The sequence below is a fragment of the Pogoniulus pusillus genome, chromosome 1 (genome assembly GCF_015220805.1).
Source record: "Pogoniulus pusillus isolate bPogPus1 chromosome 1, bPogPus1.pri, whole genome shotgun sequence".
Classification (NCBI taxonomy): domain Eukaryota; kingdom Metazoa; phylum Chordata; class Aves; order Piciformes; family Lybiidae; genus Pogoniulus; species Pogoniulus pusillus.
In genome coordinates this window covers 28,959,907-28,981,226 of record NC_087264.1, presented here as the reverse complement: position 1 = coordinate 28,981,226, position 21,320 = coordinate 28,959,907, and the positions used below count along the sequence as shown (strand labels likewise).

The following is a 21,320-nucleotide window of genomic DNA, read 5'->3' as shown; positions in this document are numbered from 1 at the left end:
ATGAATGAACACGTACAAAGCAGCAAAGCTGTTCTCAGAACCAGACTGAGACTTACCATGAGCTTTGATGTCTAAGAAACTGCCAAATTTCTCTTGCCAGAGACCTAGATCCTCTTGTTTCTCCTGCATAAACAGAAACAGCCAAACCTAGTAAATGCAACTGCTTGCATATGTTTGTTGGCATGAGATTTGTGTGCTGTTAATTGCTTTTTTGCCAAGTATGGTTCATATAAAAAAGTCCAACACACAATTCAGATCTTACTGCAGGAATTTACACCGAAGAACCGATGTGTTAGTGGAACACACGTGCACTGTGCTGCAGCCAAAAAAATATAGCTGAGGTCTTGGATAGGATAATAGAATGATAAAATAGCCCAGGTGACCTCAAAAGATCATCTGGTCCAACCTTCCAGGGGAATAGGAGCCTAGATGAGATTGCATGCACTCTGTCTGATTCCATTTTGTAAACCTACAGAGATGAGAACTCTACCATGTCCCCCCATGAACGACTGTTCTCACTGTAAAAATTGTCTTCTGGATGGTGAACACAATTATGAAATGCAAAGACTGCACTGATGGAACTAAAGAGGAAAACCTATGCAAGGAGAAACCACCCCACTCCCCTAAACAGTAAGGGTCTCTAGATTGTCCCAAGTCCTGTGCAGGTAACTGATACTTTTAGCCTCCTTCAAATTTTGAGCCTTGTGTCCTGCCATTTGTTGTCCTAGAATTTCTACTTTTTTGCGCTTTCTTTCCTGATTTTCTTTCCTCTATTTATGCCAGAACAAGCAGATGTGGCCTCCTGCAACCACATGACTCCCCCCAAAGCAAGCACATGCCTGGCAGAACTCAGAGTTCAGACACAAGTATGCTGAAGGCTCCTGCCATTTATAACAGGACAGTAGAGCAAGCAGCCATCTGTTCTACAGGAGGCTAAAATTAAATCATGGACATAAATTGGTATGTGCTGTTAGGCACTGCCAAGACCCAGTCCTTTTTCAGGGATAATCTTACATAAGCATAAATGTAGGCAGATGAATATCTTTGCACTGTTACAAAGCAGGTCTTGCTCTTTTGAAATTCTCTTTGCAATGAACAGGGCCTTTTTCAAAATGATCAAATATCACCACAAAATTCCCTTTCACACATCTACTTCAAATCAGAGAAAACACCTGCAGTCCTAAATAAAAAGGCCATGAGAAAGAAACTTTAAACCCAAAGTTTTTGAGCTAACCTACTTGACTGATGCCTTTTACAGTCCTGGTAGAACACATAAAACTTAATTCAGAGTACAGATTTGCAAAATATCTCAGTATGAAATCCCAGGATCTTCTTGAGCTTCACTGGAAAGTGCATTTGTAAAAATAGGACCAGATGAAATTAATGTTTGATTCTAACTGTCTTTTCTACAAAATATTTATGCTGGAACTGTAGTAAGTGTTATTTACCTTAGAGGAATCACTTGCTGCTTCCTTATTTTCTGCTGTAGGCTTTCTAGTGAAAATAAAATAAACACCAGATTGTTATTAACATAAGGAAGGGTTTTGAACAGCAAATTCACATAGCTTTGCGTATCATATAAAAGGTTTGGTATTTGACTGTTCTCAGAGCTGATGTCACAGTTGAGAGCTCTAAATGGCAAATCCAATGTCTTAAAATAACCTTCAATCCATATTTGAGTTAGGTTGACATCTTGGCCTTTTGCATTTATTTCTATATACATTAGTGTTTTACTCACCTAGAAGATCCCCACTTCCTTGTCACTCTGTTAACTACAGTTTTGAAAACACTGCTCTCTAGGGGTGATGACATGTCCTGCACTGTGGTGTCTCACAGGTCAGTCCCACTGAAAGGTGCTGAAAAATCTTGCAGTTGTATGGCACATTTTAAATAGGGCAAAACTTCACTGAAGAGCTTAAATGGTGACTAAAACTTACTTGAAGAGTAAATTTAGTTAGAAAAGGAGATGATTCTAGTAACCTCATCATACTACCATCGCTCATCACAAGAAAGGCAATGAGTATCAGGATACTTCAGTGTTTCACAGTATTGCCCACTGAATGAGCTTAGCTTTCTGCACATGGACACTGCAAGGGATCAAAATGGTCTGCAGTCTACTGATGTACAATGTTAAACTTTCACCACTGTACTTACTGGTATGAGAAGAGAAGACAGACTACAGTGCTTAAGAGCTTCTATGACAGAAATTGCAGCTCTATGGAATTGCTTCTTTTCAGCTACAGCACAATCACTACATAGTACAATGCAGTAAGACAGATACTGTACCTATCACTGGGAGGTGGTTGTAGGTGCTCAAAATATAACAACCCATTGGAATTCATGCTCAGAACAGTCTCACCCTTGGACTGCAGCTCAAGATGGAAGGGGTTTGCTGTGACCTGAACTCTGTAGTCCTCCTTAACACTTGACAGCACCAAAATACCTGCCTCCTTCTGAGAGATGGAGAATCTGGCAAATGAAAAGCAGCAACAGCTTTATATGAAATCAGCAGCAAGGGAATCCACTGTCACTAAGTAACAGCTCAAACAAAAGATGGGCTGAGAACATCTGCATGCATGATAAAAACCCGAAGGCTAATGTTGCAGTAAAGAATGCCAGAACTATGTGCTGTGTTTTGGGTTAACTGCACAGTGTAACAGGTGGCTACAGAAGCGCAGTGAAACTATCCAGAGTTGGAATTCCTCTCACTTTAGGGGTAATGCCTTAGGGAAAAGTGATGCATCATAGCAAGTAGGCTATTTTTGACCAGGTCAGATAGCCTCAATTTCCTTAACTACTTAAAAAACAACTTAGTCCTATGTATTCAACCTTAATTTTTTTAAAGTAAATTAAACACATACATTTTTATTTTCTCTTCCTGAAATAACTTTGTACTGCAGAGAGACAACTGCAGTGTAGCACAAACGAGGGGGAAGGGAAAACACTCTCACAAAAGAAGCTGTGTAAGTTACTACGGTGCTAAATCATCTTCCCATCACTTACCTCTTGGTGGTAGGTTCCTTTATAAGAACATCAGGAACTCTGTATCTCGCTCTGAGAGGAGATGCTTCATCAATTTTAATCCTGAAAATATTGCCCTCTATTTCACAAATTTCTACTTGTAAAAGAACCTGGGAGCAAACAGATAAATTGGTAATGATGATAAATACCAACTTAGTTTTACACTCAACTTGCCCTTGTGGCCAAGTGGGCCTATGGCATCTTGAGGTGCATCATGTAATTGTGTGTCCAGCAGGTCTTGGGAGATTCTCCTCCCTCTCTACTCAGCCCTGCTGAGACCACACCTGGAATACTGTGTCCAGTTTTGGGCTCTCCAACTCAAGAGAGACATCAATCTACTGGAGAAAGTTCAACAGAGAGCCATGAGGATGATTTGGGAACTTGAACATCTTTCCGATGAAGAAAGACTGAGAGAATTAGAGCTGCTTAGTCTTGAGAATACTGAGAGGGAATCTTATCAATGTCTGGGGGTGGTTGTCAAGATGAAGGTGGTGTTCTGTTTTTGGTGGTGCCCAGTGATAGAGCAATGAACAGTTGGTGCAAGCCAGAACACAGGAGGTTCGCCTCAACATGAAGAGACACTTGAGGGTGACAGAGAGCTGGAAGAGTCTGCCCAGAGAGGTTGTGGAGTCTCCTTCTCCAGAGACTTTCAAAACCCACCTGGATGCATTCCTGTGTGGCCTGCCCTAGGTGATTCTGCTTTGGCAGAGACGTTGGACTAAATGATTTCTAGAGGTCCCTTCCAACCCCTAACTCCATCAAACATTGTAAATAAAACATGCCTGATCTCTAAGTGAACGTTCTTTCATGCTGCTGAGCAACAATCATCATCTGTATGAATTTATACCAGCTAAGTACTTCTCATTTGAAGAAGCATGTCTTTTGAAGTGCACTTTTTAGTCTTCATGTCTCTCACATCTTGTATTTTGCAGATCTCCCCACAAGCAGCATGGACAACAAGGGTAGTATAAAATTATCTCAAAGTTAGGACAATTTCACTACTGTGCTGTCAGTGGGATACCACAGAGCCATGGGCTTTTTCAAAAACATTATTGCTGTGTGTTCATCTGCATTCTCCTTGGTGCTGACACTGATGAACTCTGTCAGAAAGGCACCTAAAGAGAATGCCTAATACTGCCCTACCCACTGTAACTTGTAATTATAGAGTTGAGGGAACTGGGAAGTCACTCGCATCACTAGCTCACACAAAATGACTGATTTTAATTCTGTGGAGTGTCTCTACACCACAAATTTTATTTTCTTCTTGTTTTTTTTTTTTTCCTTTCTCAGCCTCTTGTGCAACACAATACTGGCTGAAAAATTTGGCCTAATATCTTTTCCCTTTACTTGGAAGCAAATCAGGTCTGCTCTCTTCAAAGGCACGAAAGAATCAAAAAGCCATAATAGCAGAGGGAGGGCAGGCAAGAAAGAAAAGATTCGCCTGGAGTTCCAGATTCTGCTTCCTAGGAAATATTTTACATTATGCCACCTTTGCAAAACCTGCTGAATAGACCAGGATATCACAGAGCTTTCAGCTTTTCATCTACCTTAAAATCTAGACAGAAAAAAAAGGCTGCTTTTTATGTGCTGACTGCAAAGAAAGCCAGGATTAACAAGAGAGGCAGAAAATACATCTTTGCAGAGATCTACACAGTGTGATGCTTAGGCCATGGAAGGGACATGTACTTCCAAAATCTCATAATGAGGAAGGGTTAGGCTGCCTGTTCCCTGAGGGAACATGCTACCTGCTACACTATGAAATTAGAGATAAAGATGACACTCCTCTTTCTGATTGTAATCTTAACTGTGAGGAAGACTTCTTTTTCCCCAAAAGCTGCCTTTGAGCAAACACAAGAACACAAAGGTGTGCTTAAGAGTGGCTGGAACATAGGTGTTATTTTTTTATTATAGAAAAGTATTTGTTATTTTGGAATAGTGCAGAAATCTCTAAATTTAAAATTAATTTCTAGATAGAGCTCTACTCAGGTTTTTCCTGAAGTCATTTTAAGATTTTGTTTAAATTCCTTAAAATACCTATTCTTGCACAGTCACAAGCTGTCAAGTAAATGCTGACTGCTTAAGACCTCAACAAGCTGTTATTTAGCATCCTATCTTAAACACCTATCACTGAGGAATTTCAAAACCTGCTATATTATAGAATCAACCAGGTTGGAAGAGACCTCCAAGATCATCCAGTCCAACCTATCACTCAGCCCTATCCAGTCAACTAGACCATGGCACTAAGTGCTTCATCCAGTCTTTTCTTGAACACCTCCAGGGACGGTGCCTCCACCACCTCCCTGGGCAGCCCATTCCAATGGGAAATCACTCTCTCTGTGAAGAACTTCCTCCTAACATCCAGCTTGCTAATACTCTTTTTTTCTGTAAGGATTCTCTTATGCCAGGTGGGATCTTACCTTGTTTTCTTCATTAATTATTTGGAATTTGACATTTTCATCACTTAATGTGACAGAATCCAGCAACACTCTATACAAAGTTTTTCCAGGATGTAGAAGTTTCTGACGCCTGTCAAGACAAAAATAAACCTATTTTGCTCTCCCCAGTTGTTGTGGCTTTTATCACACGGAGACACAATATTGTTAGAAAAGTTCATTTGATTTTGATTTGAATTCTTTTCAGACACAATTATTATCATTGCTTTGAGCCAAGAGGCAAAAGAGGTAATGTAGTTCTGAGTACGCATCCATGCTTATGAAAGAGATGTTAAAAGAGATTTGGTCACACCATTCTATAAGGTTTTTTAAAATAATAGAAGTCTCAATTTAAGTGTCCAAGTAAATTGTCACTTGCCCAGTTACATTCTTCTCTCTGTGACCCCAGAAATTTCAACTGAAATTTATCTGAACAATCTGTTTTTTCCTTTTGTCATTTACTTGTCAAACCACAAACCTCTGCTTGGTTTGCTACCCACTGATGAACAGTTTCTCTGTTCTGTGGTGATGCTTTAATTTGTAATGTCTTGATATGCATGAAGGAAGCTGTTTTTCAGCAAGCCTACTGACCACAGTTTTGTCTGCAGTTTTCGGTCCTGATGATGTTTTTAAGACAAAGACACTGAAATAGAGGCTCTTTCAACTGTTTGTAGAATGTCCCTTGGTGAGTCCAGGTTTTATGAACTGTTTAAAGAGAAGTGTCTTGGAGGCTACCCTAGAGAGAAACTTCTTCACTAGTAAACTGTTTCTTTGCCAACAGATACTGTATAATGATAGAGATAAAGGGCTTCCTTTCAAAGCAGAGCAAGGACAGGATCTGATGCTTGACTCTGTGTGGCAACCTCCTGCTGAGAAATGAAATGTATTAAGGTAAAATGACCACAAGCTATAAAGGGGCTGTTGTGAAATGGGGAGGGAGTCCTACTCCCACTGTCAGGGCCAGTAGTTTCTGAACATAATTCCCTGCAGAACCTAAATTATTACATGAAACTCTGCTCTGTATTTCAATGACTAATTGGTGTAGCACTGTGCACTCATTTATCTCGCTCAGGCACCAGGAAATAGAAGATAACAGAAGATGGGAGTTGAAAAAGCTGTCGGACAGGTGAGTTAGAAATGGGATGAGAAGGATCGCATAGCTTAAGGTTAGCTTCAAGAGACTAGTGAGCTAAAGTTTAGATTTGATACTGAATTCCAGTCAAAGTACTTGTAATCATGTATGCAGTTGTCACAGATTCATGGTCTGTTTTGGATATTCAGGAAATATTCACATTAAGAAAACCATCTGTGTCTGAGCATAATTATAGTTAAAATCTTGCAAGATGAGAAGATTGACTTCCGAATTTTAACAAAAGAGGTTTTGGGTTAAAGATTCCATCCTTTAAAGTATGTTCATTGTTCCTTAATGACAGATTAGTAGAAGACTCTGAAAGATTAGAATACTGAAGGTGGCACACTAGTTGTGCTTAAAAATCTTTGTGTAACCTCTTCCTGTATCTTTTTGTTTAACTGTACACTTCAATTCTTCTCTTTACCTGTAAAAAGCAATCTGGTTGCATTCCTTAAAGGTACTTTTCTCCACAGCCTCATCTTGGACACTAGAAAGAACAGATAAAGAAAATGTTTATATGTGTTCACCAAACACCTGCTGAACGATCACATAACGGGCCCCCCTCAAGAGTGGTAAGGATGAAAGAGGGTGCAGGCAACTGTCGGTGACATAAAACGTGATGGACTTTGAACTAATGGGTTTGGATATGGGAAGAATCTCTCACACAACTAGTTCCAAGCTAAACCACTTCCTTATAAACTTCGATAAATTTGGCCAACAACTGAATCCACGACTAACAAAGCTGATCTTCAGCATAACTGGATTCTTGGGGGTTTTAATTTTGAAGCCAATTTTCCCCCCTGTGGTTCTTTCAGTTAATTAACTTCCAGTAGTGAGACCAGCCAAAAAAGTCAAGATTGTAAGAAAAGACACCAACACTGCACCCTTCTCCTCCACCTGCAATTGGACCAACGAGACAGGGAGGCTTATCACACAGACTTGCTAACAGCTTTATGTCAGTTCTAGGCTTGAGGTAACCTTTAGATCTATTAGATAACAGTAATTTTCTTGGCTCTGCTTAAAAAAAATGTACTGCCAGTTGTGCCTACCATCAACGTACTTCCCCGGAAATGCTACTGCCACACTCAGAATAACAGACAAATAGCAGATGTTTAACAAATACTTCTTAATTATACACACCTATAATTAATTACGCAGCCACGAAGACTAGGCACAGTTACTGTAACCTAAGTGTTAACAGATCTGAATTAGTACTGGAGACGTCACCTATTCAGTCAGTTTGCCTGTTCCCGTTTTAGCCTGAAGACACAAGTGCCCTGTTGGGTTTTCCCACCAGGCTCAGCGGGACGCTGTTGCCAAATTTAACACCCTGCGATTCGACTACTCTCTAGGGTTGCAGCCTGCTCCCCATCTATCCTGCGAGATGCAAAACCTGCCCGTGCGGTCCTCCCTCCGCGGCCGGGTGCACAGGATGGCTTTGCCCGGGCAGGGGCGGCGAAGACAGCAGCGCTACGGCCCCCGCCCGCTCCCAGCCCCCGCTCGACTTCTGCGGTTGAGCACGCTCCGCGGAAAGCGGAGGAGCCACTCGGCAACACCCGGAGCGAGAAGGCGGCCGACCAAGGAGCCGCTACCGGGCAGCATTACCTGACTTCCCCTGCCGTGACTGCCTCCATGGTGGAGCTTCCCCGACCGCTCGCCCACTGCCGGTGGCGGGGCCCGGGAGGCTCCCCAGAGGGACGGTTGGCAGCCGGGGGAGCGAAGAAGCTCCTCCCGTAACGGCCGCGCCTGGCAGGTGCTGGCAGCCCCGGCCCTGCGGTCTGTCACCAGTAAAGTTAGGGGCGGCGATAACCCGGGCCCAGCCGCGGAACGGCTCCGCCCCCCGTGTCGCTCCTGCCGGCCCGCGACAGCCGCGTTCCCCCGCGGGGAGCGGAAGAGGCGCGGCCAGCGCAGCGGCGGCCTCCGTGCGGCGGGATGGCGGCGGTGCCGCGTTCCGGGAGGTGTCGACGGCCCGGGGTCGTCCTGCTGCGGTTGCTGGCGCTGCTGCTGCTGGTGGGCGCGGCGGGGGCCGGGCAGCGTTCCAAATGGCGTCTTCCAGTGCTTATGGTGAGTACGGGGAGTGCGCCCGGGGTGCCGAGCAGGGACGCGGGAGAGCTGCGGCCTGTCGCTGCCGCTCTTCTGCGGTCCGGCCCGCGCCTGTGCGGAGCCTGCCCGTTCCCAGGGCAGGTGCGAGGGCGCTGGGTCGCGACGTAGGTATTGTGCTGCCGCCGGGGCCCTCTGCCAGGCTTAAACCACATTTGGCGGGTCGGCGGTGGCGACAGGGGAGAGAAAGCTTTTGCTGGAATTAGTGTCCGTAGTCGGCGGAGGGAACGTGGCCCATGTGAGGCCGTAGAGACAGAGACGACTTGTCTGGCTGGGGCTCGGCCTTGGTGGGGCCTGTGCGAGGAGGGGGCGCCCCGTGCCGGCCGGGCCCCACGGTTAGTCTGCCCGTGTGGCCTGGCATCGGGCCCCTGAAACCGTGAACCGAAAGAGATGTGGGCCTCTGAGGAGGGGAGGGGATTCCTAGCACGCCTGTTAGACCGTGTATGTATGAAGTTGCGTCGAGGAAACCTGTTTTACCTCACGTTAAACCTAGCTTTAGCACGCTATAGAATGGGATAACTTTACGTGAGGCTCTTAAGCTTCAGGAGGGAAAGTAAAGGATCATCGTGAATAGTGCTGCTGGTTCTTGGAGGTTTCTTTCTGTGTGTTGGGTGGTGCAGACCTTCTGATCACTAACAAAAAGCCAAGCATTTCACCAAATGTGAAATTACTTCAGTTTTGCAGAAGAAAAAGCTTCACAAATCAGCTTTAAAAGCAGATTGAAGGGGTGGTGAAGCATGACTGGAAAATCCAGTAAGGCTAGCTTCTGGTTTGGCATGCACTTACGTTGCAGTATTGACTTAAAACTCAGAATGGAAGATGATATTTACTTAAGCTCAGTGACAGTAAGCCTACTAATAATTTTTCTTTTTTTTTTTTTTTTTTGTACTTTTACAGGGGAAGAAATTTAACTTTGGGAAGATTCTCTTCAGCAATACAACAATTTTCCTGAGATGTAAGTGGTTACATGGGATTAACTTGTTCTCTGCTCTTTGACACCTCGATCTCTAAAATCTGGGACTCAAGACACTGTGAAGTGTCTAGCTGCAGCACTGGATGTAAGCTGCTTGATATGGTTGGATGTGACAACAGTCTTGAAACTTCCCAATCGTTACCTGTTTAGGCTGTAGCAGAAATTAATGGTTCATTGCATATCCTCTGAAGAGGGCAAGACGTGCAATGCGAGCACCACTTCATTTCGGTCAGTGGGTAATCAGGTGTGGGCTCTGCTGAGCTTGTGCTGTGAGCTTTGCTTTCTCTGTCTTTAGGTATGCTGAATTCCCCCAGCTAGGAGATATGGTGCCTACTGGAGCGAAGCTGTTTGTATTGTAGGGTGACTGATGCCAGTGTGTGGGAGGCAGTGCTTTTTGAGGCCCTGTTCCTCTTCATCTGGATGCTTCTGAGAGGGTTGCACTCTATGGCAGAGCCCTTCTGAGAGCTGGTCTGTGCTACAGAGCAAACATATTTGCAGCCTTCTCATTTATTCTTTCTGTTTATTGCTCTTTGCTGATGTGACCAGGATTTGGGGTTATGGAGGTTACTGCTTAAAGTAGAATTTCTGTAAAATTGCCCTCCTGTTGCTGAATGTGAGGACGGCATTTAGATGGCAAGAAGAGGATATAGGTGACCTCTGAAAGTGACTAGGTGATTTGGAAAGGCTTGAAATCTTCCCCAGGCACTGAGCACTTTAAGGGGTTGTGAACACCAGTTCTTATCATGGCAGGGGGAGGGGGAAGCTGTTTGATCTGCAGCTGCTAGTTGGATGGTTATACAGGTGCAGTGCCTGTGAATGCCATTCTGCTCTTGTAGCCAATGAAGCAATAAAAGTCACTTTAGATACAATTAAGGAGTAATTAGAGTAATTATTAGTGAAGGTCCACTGTGTCAGGGTTAAGGATTTTCCACTTGTCAAAGGTAGCTCACATAGTGAGTTTTGTGTACTGCAGCAGAATGTTTGTAAGTGTGCAGCTGCAGGGTCAAAATGTAGAAATCCTCTTGGGGAAAAGGAGAAGGAATTTGAAAGGGGGTTTGGAGGTTTGGTAGGTGTTAGGCTTTCTTGTCTGAAGTGAAAAATACCTACCGCATTTATGCAAGCACACTAAGATGTGAGTTCCTGCAGTGATGTGTGTGGGAAGTCCATAATCATGAGGGTTACAGCTGAAATAACCAAGAGAAGGAAGGAACTAGGGCACAGAGAAAAGGATGTTTGTTACAAGACAAGTTTGTGGTAGATCTGTCAGTAAGAATTTGATCCCCTGTGTCTTGATGTGGAACTTCAGCTACACTATGCTGCCAGGTTTTAAAACAGGCATTAAGCCTTAAAAATCTTCAGTGAAAACACCTGTTTTACATACCAGTGTGATTAAAAGATTTACATGAATTTGGATAATGAATCCCTAAAAGTAGAAGGAGCAAAGACTAGGAACTTAATTGTTGTTTTTTAGCCTAGATGATACTTAAACTGCATCTAATAATGGAAGGCTTCAGCTTTTACATATTGTGTCTGTGTGGAAACTTGTCTCTCTTGTTTGCTGTCTGTTGCCACTTCCATCTGCTCTGTGATATTTGTTTGGATGATGTGGCTGTTCTTGCCAAACATGAAGAACTCATATTTTTGGTGAGCACCTGCACCTCTTCCTCCTTTTTCGTTGCACTTCTTGATTATGTTTCTTTTTTTGTGTGTTGTGTATTGGTGTCCGATGCTTTAGACTTCTGACTGTTAGGACTGCCACTGGTGTTTAGTATTGTGAATAATGAATTTATATTTATCTACTACTTTTCTCAAGTGTTGTTCTAGAAGGCATCTGCTTTTCTATCTGGGACCATGGTAGAAATTCTGTACTCTGTAAATGACTACAAAGACTGCATTTGTGTTGAGTGTTGCTGGTTTTGTTTGAAGGGTAAGGAATTTAGATTTCCATGTTGTTGAATTCAATAAATGCCATGGATGCTTTTTCTGTCTTTACTACTTAATTTTCAAGGTTTCTGTAGTTTCTGATGCTTGCAGATATTGGCCAGTCACAGCCTATCTTTACCTTTCGTTGGTGTTACTTCTGAAGGTAGATTTTCAATCATCTTACTTGCTTTTAGGTAAAAAGGTCTTTAAAGACTGTGAATCCCTCTTTTTTTTTTTTTGTGAGATTCCTTTCAGATGTTCTCATTAGATTAATTTTATCAGAAGTGCCTTTGTCTTCCAACAATTTGCCATCTACCTCTGTCATTGCAGTGTTTGTGTTGCTTCTTGGTTTCTTTATTGTGCCCTCTGCAGCATCCAGGGCTCTGTGGAGAATGTGTGCCTTGTTTTCATGCTTACTATGAGACATCATAAGGAAACCCTTTACTTTTCAGTGATTGCATTCCAGACTTTTTTTGTTGTTATTCTTTGGCTTAGAGACTCAGTTGAGGTTTTAGCTCTGCATAAACTTGCTTTAGTGGTCATGTGGTTTGCTGTGGGGTTATGGCTCCACGGCAAGGTCTTTTTTGCATTGCATTTTTTACTTGCAGTGGTCATGATGGAAACATTCAATAAAAGCTCTGTACATGTGTATGATGCACTGGTATCTTCAGAAAGTGCTGTCACCTAGCAGAGACTGAGATGAAGAGTAAAATCAGTGAACAGAAGTAGTTCTAGCTCAAACCAGGACAACATGGAACAAATTTGAGGTTGTCTAATCTGAGATAAGTGTCTGTAAAGGTGTGGGGACTCCTAAGCCCCTAGAAACATACTGTCAACTTGAAATGAGTTTTGCCTATTGACTGGCAAAACCTGAGCAGTCATCTATATGTCTCTTCCAAGGCTGAATAATCACTGCTCATTCTGTTTACAAGTAAAGCTTACCTTCTTAATGTCAAACTTAGCAGGCTTCATTTTCAGAATGAGGTTTGAAACAAAAATCTTTTCCCCTACCCACGTGCTTCAGAAGTCTTGTGTAGAAAGTTTTCATATTGCTCTTTATAGGTAGTATTGCAATTTTGACAGCTAACATGTAGATGGTTTGTTTGTCTTTTGGGAGTGTGGGAAGGTGGATGTTGGCTTGCAGAAATACTTTTTAATTTGTTTTCTTGCTGATGGTATTAGTTTATTTAAATTATCTGTGTGAATTGCCCGCATTTGGAAAGGGAAATCCTTTGGTGGATTGTAATCACAAGACATGATTGCTGTGCTCTTGCCTGGTATTTCAGTTGCTGAAACATCCCTGATTGTCTTGAGAACAAAAAGGTTTCCAAATGACCTTCAGCTCTTTAATATAATTATGTAAGGCTATAGTGGAACACAGTTTTCCATATGCTGCTTTCTTTCACTGAACAGCAATGGATTGCATGAGCAACTGTTTTTCAATTGTTTTGCTTTCAGTTTTGTGTTTAAAAGAAATATAATTATGCTAGTTGGGCAGAGAATGGGAGGAAAGGCATGGCAGGTAGGGATTGCCTTACATCTTCTTACCTGTTTTTTTTTTTTTGTTTTGTTTTGTTTTGTTTTTTGTTTGTTTTTTCAGTTGAAGGAGATGAAAAAGCTTGTGATCCCTCCCAGAATTTCACCATTACTTGGTACTTAAGATACTCAGACTGCTACAATGAAGTCTTCAACTTTGGGGTAAGAGTTATTTTTGAAAAAATGTGGGCTACGATTTCTGGGGGTAGGCAGATCTTGGGGGGAGGGGATTGCAGGTGTTTCGCTTGTATCCTCACTGGTTTTGGGGCTTAAGAGACACACACTTTGCCTTTAGAAGATAATAAGCTTTTGATTGTTGAGAATGGGGTGAAAATGAATTCATCATAGCTTGCTGGAATTACTGACTTTTCTGGGTTTTGAGTAAGGTGGAAGTGTTTCACAGAATCACAGAGTGTCAGGGGCTGGAAGTGACATTAAAAGCTCATCCAATCCCATCCCCCTGCCAGAGCAGGATCATCTATACCAGATCGCACAGGAACACATCCAGGCAGATTTTAAATATCTCCAGAGAGGGAGACTCCACAAGCCCCTTGGGCAGCCTGTTCTAGTGCTCTGTCACCCTCACAGTGAAAAAAATTCTCCTCGTGTTTAAATGAAACTTCCTGTGCCTCTGCTTCCACCCATTGCCCCTTGTCTTGTCACTGGGCATCACTGCGTAGAGCCTGGCTCCATCCTCCTGTCACTCAAGCTTTACATATTTATAAACATTGATAAGGTCACCTCTCAGTCTCCTCCAAGTTTCTCAGGATCCTTTTAAACCCAGAAGCTTAGGTAAATTCATTGAGTGGGAGTTTACAGTAGATGAAAATATCACGTAGAACAATGCTTAATGACAGGAGAAATTGACTATTTTCACATCTAGTTTAAATGTTCTTTGTGGATGTAGATTGCAAGTACTAGGAATTTACACAATGCATAGTGTTCCTGTGAAGTGTGGTGGGACACAAATGTAGCTTATGCCCTGTAACACCATTGCTATGTTTACTTAATGATGACAGTTGTAACTACTAACCCAACATAGTACTAGGTTCTTTAATCATGTACAGTTTGTGTAGATGGAAGTTTATGCTGGCTGCTTCACCTCCAACGCAGGAACAGTGGATTTCTTTCTTTTTTTTTTTTAAATTGGATACACATTCTTATGGAAAGCTTGTATAGATTTTTTTGGCCCTCATTATTACAGTCTTCTGTGGTCTTCATGGCCTTTATCCTATTAAATTCGATTCAAGAGTGTGTGAAGAGCGAAGTTGTGGGGCTTTCTAGGTCTTGCAGCTGCTTACTAAGATATATTTGATATGTTGGATGTGAATCTAAGTTCTATTGTATGCTTGGCAGGATGAACAAGCAGAGTACTATTTTGGGGCTACTTCTGAAGAGCATCCAGGCTGGTCAGGATATTATGCCACAGCTTCTCTTCTCTTTTCAAATTGCTCTGAGCTCTTCAGGCCTCAGGTATGGGCTGAAACTTCAGTTTGTTCTGACCTCATAACATGTACAGAAATGTTGTAGCTCCTGTTAGATGCATTGGCATCCTGTGTAAGTATCTAGGTTGGGAGGTACTTGTTTTTATCTGTTTATGGCAACCAAACTGCAACGATTATTTCTTAGTTCTGCTTTACTTTTTGCTTGTTGTTCAGTATCTGGCCCACTATGAAGGAGCAGGGGGTGTACCACCCAAAAACCACTGTAAAATTCTGTGGTTTTTTGTTTTTTGATTCTGTATTCTGAATTTGTTTCCCTTAGAAAAGGCTGCTGCTAGCTAACTAGAACTGTGAACTTCCCACTAACTTGGATGGATAAAGGACTGGCAATTTTTAGTCAGATCATGTTCATTTATAATAATGGAAAGAGTCTTGAGAAGTGGATTATTTAATCACTGATAGCAGGTTAAAACAATGAAAATAAGTAGTGCTAAAATTTGTTTGAAACAAATCAAATGGAAGAGAGGAGATGATGCTAAACAGGCTCTATGCCAGCTGTCTTTCACCATGTGAAGCTGTGTAATCATAGCAGTGACTGTATCAATGTAATGGTGTGCTTAATTTAAAAATTCAAGGCAAATGGTGTAGTGTTGCATCTATTCAGCCATGCCTAGTACAGACAAAAGGCTGTGGATAGAGAATACTGGAAATGTCTCATAATTATTGAACCTACTGTTGTGAGGGTCTGTTTTGTTTTTTCAAAGGAACAAGGCATGCCTAAAGGTGACTTGAAAAGGGGTTTTAATAGTCTGTTTCATGTCTCTGATTCCTTTGACACATGATGACAGCTTGAAAGGTTTTAAAAATTCTATATATATTGTATACTGCCTGGTTTTTGTGTTTAATAGTATGAGAAGTGTCAGTTCTAGTTTTGCTTGGTTTTATAAAACAGATGTTACGGATTTAGCTGTGTAATGTAAATTTGGGTATTTTAACCAAATGCTCAGGTTGGTGAAACTGAGTTTTTACAAATCTTCAACTTCAAAAAGTCTACTGAAATTTTAAGAGAAGACATTCGTCTCAGCTTTGCAGAAATTTCTCCTTTTGATTCTTCATGTCTTGTGGTATAGCAGCTTCAATAGGTGTCAAGTCACTGTAGTTTGGGAGAGTTGGCAAAATCTGGATAGCTAATAGGCACCCATTCATGTAGAGACTTTCCTTGCAGAAATCTCCAAATCATGTCTCAATCTGTGTGGACTTTATCTAGTAATGGAGATACCCAACAGACTTGTACTATGAAAATTCAAGTGGCTTTGCTTCTATCGTATCTGTGGGTCCATTTCTAAAAGTATAGAACTGTTCTCTGAAGGGAGGAAAATCAACATTCAAATGATGAAGTATTAGTCTTAAGTATTCAAGAGTCCCTCAACAAAAGGACAGTTGTTTAATTTAGAAAATGAAAACCCTCTAATACAACTGTTCAGAGAATCATTCCTTGTAAGTGGATTTACTGGAAACTGTTCTGGTAGTGTCAAGGTAGTATAAAGTGCTTATAAAAGCTGTATCTTTCTTATGTCTTGCAGACTTTCTATAAAGAATTTGTACATCCAGAGCCTCTCTCACCTGAAAAGCAAGAGGTAAATTTTGCTATTTTTTTCCCCTTCTAATAGAACAGATAGTTTTGGCATATTGGTTTATATTATTTTCTGTTTTTTTTCAAGGGCTTGAAAGATAAGAAGGAGAGTGGAGGAAATCACACAATGGTGACAGATAAAACTGTATGTATATTGAATTTAAATCTGGCTTGGAATCCAGCAATTCTAATTTGTGGGGTTTATTGCTGTTGTGTTTTAGATTTTGTTTGTTTGGTGGGTTTTGTCTGTGTTTCAGTTTGTGGTTTGCTATTGCTTTGCCTGTTTGTGTTTTTTTACTTAATTGCTGGTAGCATTTACAGAGATGGTGCAATTTTGACACCTGGATGATTTTTTTTTTCAGCTTGAAACTAGGTAGCACTGTGTTGAAAAACAAAATAACTGCTTCTATGTGTCAAATGAAGAACTTGCACCACTCCAACTCATGTATAAATGAAAAGAGTTTTTTTTTTTCATAGTAGTCAAAGTAATCATTGCTGTGCTCCATTTTAAGTGATTAATAATACCTATATAATGTTTGTTTTCATCTTTACCTAGGCAGTCATTTAAAACATTATACCTAACTGGTTGAGTGATTACTTTTGATTTTCAAATATGTTAGTATTTTTACTACTTAATGGTCAAGTCTTAACCAGGAACAATTGTCAAGTTAACTTGAAATTTAATATCCTGGATGTCAACAAAGAAAACGTGTTTAACGTCCTGTGTACTTAAAGGGCCACTTACCTTATTAAAGCTAAACCATAAATAGCTTTGTGTGCAACTGTGAAATAAGGAATCAGTGCAGCAAGTGATGGAGAGCCTTAAAAGGAAAAGTGCTGTATATTTTCTTTGAAGTTTACTATGTTTTTAACTAAGTCAATGGCAACATAAAATCTTTCTCTTTTTTCATACATAGAGTTCTGTTGGGTTTATATATTGTAGTCAGAAGGCTTCTTAAAAAATGCCTGCTCTTAATACTGAAATCTTTCTGGAGATGCTGTTGCAAAGAGTGTCTTTGTGATAATTCTGCAGTGGTCTTGTGAATGGTATGCGTGTAGATAGTTTTAACCTTGAAGCTCTTGATAAATATTGCAGTTTCTAAGATGGCCAGAACTTCTTCAGTTGGGAAGTTAACAGTTGGTGTATGTTGGAGATGGTTTTGGTGTGGGCTGGTTTTTGCCCTTTTTTTTTTTTTCCAAGCATGCAAATATTTTTCTGGATAAGCTTCCTCTTGTTAGTTCATTGGCAGGGTTTGAGTCTTCTAGGTGTGAGAGCTGTTGCAGGGGCAATAGTAATTTCCATAAGAGGTGACTACTTTTAACTACCTCTTCTATCTTAAACCGTAACATTTAGCCTTCATCGGGGAGCTCAGTTATATGCAGATATGCTGTTGTCAAACAGTTGATTTCAGGATGAAAGAAGTATCTCTGTGATGGTCCTAATGTTTCTAGACTGAAGGTGAGGAATAGAATGCTTTGCTGAATTCTTTGTAGCTTTTTCAGTATCTTTGAGATGCGTCTTGCAGTAATCCAATATTAAACTTGCAAATAAACCCTGACTGCTTCCCAGATCTCCGAGTAATTATCTTCTGTAATCAAACAACTAAATTTCAAATACTATGTCTAAAAGTAGATTTGGAATTTACATATGAAATATTTATTAATATGTTTTAGATCTAGGGTGAGAACTTTATTTTAACATGGAATGTATCAGCCATGTACAGCAAGTCTGCTGTTGCCTTTTTAGTGTCTTCTTTGCCATGTGCTATCTACATGTAGACATTTTATTTTCAGGCAATGAATGCTGTTATGAAAACTTGGCGAGATGGGCCATATATATTTATCGTGCAAATTAGTTCAACTGCAAAGGATTCTACTACCAGAGTTAAAAGAACGGAGAGAACACCACCTTCCTCCTATCAAAATAAGCCCTTTACAAGTAAGGTCACTGTTTTTACAGTAAGCTAACATTACATTGCCATTTTTTATGTATACCAGGCTGAGCATATTCTGTGTACTTTAATATTTTAGGGTGAGTTTCATAAGACATTGTCTTCTACTTCACACATCTGTAAGCATTGCCCATTACTATCATAAGAAATTATGTAGTTGTTAGTGTCTGGGAGATTCTAAGACTGTTAGTATGTCAGTTTAATAATGGAAGTAGAGAGTAATTCTAGCAGTCGAATTTTGAAGGCTTGTTGTTGTTTTAAAACTGTCCAGACCAGTAATTTATATTAGTAAGCTCCAATCATGTAGAATAATGCAAAGATCTTGGCATACCTGTGTTAGCAGGGGGGCTGGACTAGGTGCTCTCAAGAGGTCCATTCCAACCTGTACCATTTCATGATTCTATTGTAATTGTCACCTTTAAATTCTAGTATAATAACAGGATATTAGGGGTTGGAATGGACCCAAGGAGATGGAGTCCAACTCCTCTGACAGAGCAGGACAATACTATCTAACACAGATGACAGAGGAACACATCCAGGCAGGCCTTGAAAGTGTCCAGAGAAGGAGAGACTCCACGACCTCCCTGGGAAGCCTATTCCAGTGTTCTGTGACCCTTACAGTAAAGAAGTTCCCCCTTGTGTTGAGGTGGAACCTCTTTTGTTACAACTTACACCCATTGCTCCTTGTCTTATCACAGGGAGCAAGTGAGCAGAGCCTGTCCCCCACTCCTGGCCAGCCTTCAGATACTTATAAACATTTGTCAAATCCCCTCTAAGTAGTCTTTTCTCCAGACTAAAAAGCCTGAGGTCCCTCAGCCACTCATAAGCCATGCCTTCCAGTCTCCTAATCATCCTTGCAGTCTTCCACTGATACTATGATACTACTATGATCCCTGTCCCTCTTAAACTGGAGAGCCCAGAACTGAACGTAGTATTCGAGATGAGGTCTCACTAGGGCAGAGTAGAGGGGGAGGAGAACGCTCCCTGATCAGCTGGACACACTCTTCTTCATACACCCCAGGATCCCATTGGCCTCCCTGGCCACAAGGGCACATTGCTGTGCCATGGTTAACTTGTTAGCCACCAGGACCCCCAGGTCCCTCTCCACAGAACTGATTTCCAGCAGATCACCTCTCAGCCTGTACACTGGTGGAGTTTGTTATTCTTCCCCAGATGCAGGACTCTGCACTTGTCCTTGTTGAACTTCATCTGGTTCCTCTGTGCCCAGCTCTCCAGTCTGTCCAGGTCTCTCTGGGTGGCCACACAGCCTTCAGCTGTATCAGCCAAGCCTCCCAGCTTGGTGTTGTCAGCAAACTTGCTGAGCAGACACTCTGTGCCCTCATCAATGTCATTGATGAAGATGTTGAACAGGGCTGGCCCCAGCACTGATCCCTGGGGGACAGCACTAGTCACAGCTCTCCAGCTGGACCTGGCACCATTGATCACCACCCTCTGAACTCTGTCTTGCAACCAGTTTCTAATCCACCTCACTATCTGCTCTTCCATCCCACACTTCCTTGGCTTGCTCACTAAAATGTAATGGGAGATGGTGTCAAAGGCCTTGCTAAGGTCAAGATAGACTAAATCCACTGGATTCCCTGAATCTACCCATTCACTGATGGCATCATAAAATGCTATCAGATTAAGCATGACTTTGCCTTGGTAAATCCATGCTGACTACTGATAACCTTCTTCTCTTCCAAATACCTTGAGATACCCTCCACCAGGAGCCGCTCCATCATTTTTCCAGGGATGGAGGTGAGGCTGACTGGTCTACAATTTCCTGGAACCTCTTTCTTGCCCTTTTTGAAGACTGGAGTGACATTGGCTCTCCTCCAGTCCTCAGGCACATCTCCTGTCTGCCATGATTTGGCAAAGATGAGGAAGAGTGGTAAAGCAATAACATCAGGCAGTTCTCTCAGCATCCTTGGGTGCATCTCATCAGGGCCCATGGACTTGTGAATGTTTAATTTGTGTAACTGATCCCTAACCCAGTCTGCACTGACCAGTGGGGAGCGTTCCCTCCTCCAGGCTTCCTCTCCTTCATCCAGGGTCTGGAGTACATAGGGGAGTTCAGCCTTAGGTGTAAAGACTGAAGCAAAGAAGGCATTCAGCAACTCTTCCTTCTCTACATCCTCAGTTATCAAGGCTGCCTCCTTGTTCAGCAGTGCCCCCACACCTTCCCTGTGCTTCCTTTTTCTACTAATGTATTTGAAGAAGCCCTTCTTGTTTTGTTTTACTTTACATTGCCAGCTTCAGTTCCAAGAGGGCTTTGGCCTTCCTTGTAGCTTTCCTTCAAGCCCTGACTACTTCTCTGTAGTTCTCCCAAGGGACCAGTCCTTTCTTCTGTGAATTGTAAGATTTCTTCTTCCCTGAGATTTTCTTTAGGAGCTCCTTATTCAACCATGCGGGTCTCCTAGCACATCTACCTGATTTTTTATTTGGGAGAACACACCTAGATTGGGCTTGGAGCAAGTGGTCTTTAAAAATTAGCTAACTTTCTTGGGCTCCTTTACTCTCCAGAGCCTTAGCCTATGGGATTTCTGCAAGCATGTCCTTGAAGAGCACAAGGTTAGCTCTGTGGAAGTCCAAGGTTGTTATTCTACTTGTTGGTCTGATTCTACCCTTTAGAATACTAAACTCCACCATGTCATGGTCACTGTCCCCAAGGCTCTCAACCAGTCCCTCCTTATTAGTTAATACAAGGTCCAGCGGTGCACCTCTCCCTGTTGATTCCTCCACTACCTGCATCAAGAAGTTATCAGATACACTGCAAGAGCCTTTTGGACTGGCCTGACTGTGTGATCTTCCCAGCAAATGTCAGGGTGATTGAAGTCTCCCATGAGTACCAAGGAGTTAGCTCTAGAGGCTACCTCCAGCTGTCTGTAGAAGGCCTCATTAACATCTTCCTCTTGGTCCTGGTGGTCTATAGTAAACCTCTACAACAATTTTGTCTCCTTTTCCACATCCCCTAATTCTTACCCATGAACTTTCAACCTGTTCTGCCCCCTGCCTTGGACGGAACTCAGCACATGTGTTGCTCTCACACATAGAGAGCAACTGCCCCACCTCCTCTTGCTGGTCTATCCTTCCTGAACAGTACGTAGCCATCCATGACAACATTCCAGTCGTGGGAGCTGTCCCACCGTGTTTCAGTGCTGGCAGTTATATCACAG

At 42.0% G+C, this 21,320-nt stretch overlaps 2 protein-coding genes across 5 annotated transcripts in view; one reads left to right on the top strand and one right to left on the bottom strand.

Annotated features, from left to right (window-relative positions):
- Positions 1-8,443, bottom strand: part of GANC (glucosidase alpha, neutral C) — a 30,161-nt gene extending 21,718 nt beyond the window's left edge. Inside the window, exons 1-7 of one of the 2 annotated variants that reach the window (XR_010302868.1) lie at positions 8,191-8,443; positions 7,010-7,072; positions 5,439-5,547; positions 3,004-3,131; positions 2,287-2,469; positions 1,449-1,494; positions 57-123 (exon numbers count right to left, since the gene is read on the bottom strand). Coding sequence is in view for 1 of the 2 variants with exons in the window: in XM_064146360.1 (XP_064002430.1) it covers positions 57-123; positions 1,449-1,494; positions 2,287-2,469; positions 3,004-3,131; positions 5,439-5,547; positions 7,010-7,072; positions 8,191-8,219 (625 nt within the window). In the remaining variant the exon portion in view is untranslated. The remainder of the gene's footprint in view (positions 1-56; positions 124-1,448; positions 1,495-2,286; positions 2,470-3,003; positions 3,132-5,438; positions 5,548-7,009; positions 7,073-8,190) is intronic. The other variant, XM_064146360.1, reaches the window with a different exon arrangement.
- TMEM87A (transmembrane protein 87A) overlaps positions 8,439-21,320 on the top strand; it is a 29,419-nt gene continuing 16,537 nt past the window's right edge. Inside the window, exons 1-7 of one of the 3 annotated variants that reach the window (XM_064146379.1) lie at positions 8,439-8,649; positions 9,583-9,640; positions 13,182-13,279; positions 14,474-14,590; positions 16,143-16,196; positions 16,281-16,337; positions 17,987-18,131. In XM_064146379.1, coding sequence (XP_064002449.1) covers positions 8,518-8,649; positions 9,583-9,640; positions 13,182-13,279; positions 14,474-14,590; positions 16,143-16,196; positions 16,281-16,337; positions 17,987-18,131 — 661 coding nt within the window. In that variant the 5' untranslated portion in view covers positions 8,439-8,517. Of the gene's footprint in view, positions 8,650-8,902; positions 9,127-9,582; positions 9,641-13,181; positions 13,280-14,473; positions 14,591-16,142; positions 16,197-16,280; positions 16,338-17,986; positions 18,132-21,320 lie in introns of those variants that run through there. The other 2 variants (XM_064146382.1, XM_064146388.1) reach the window with 2 other exon arrangements.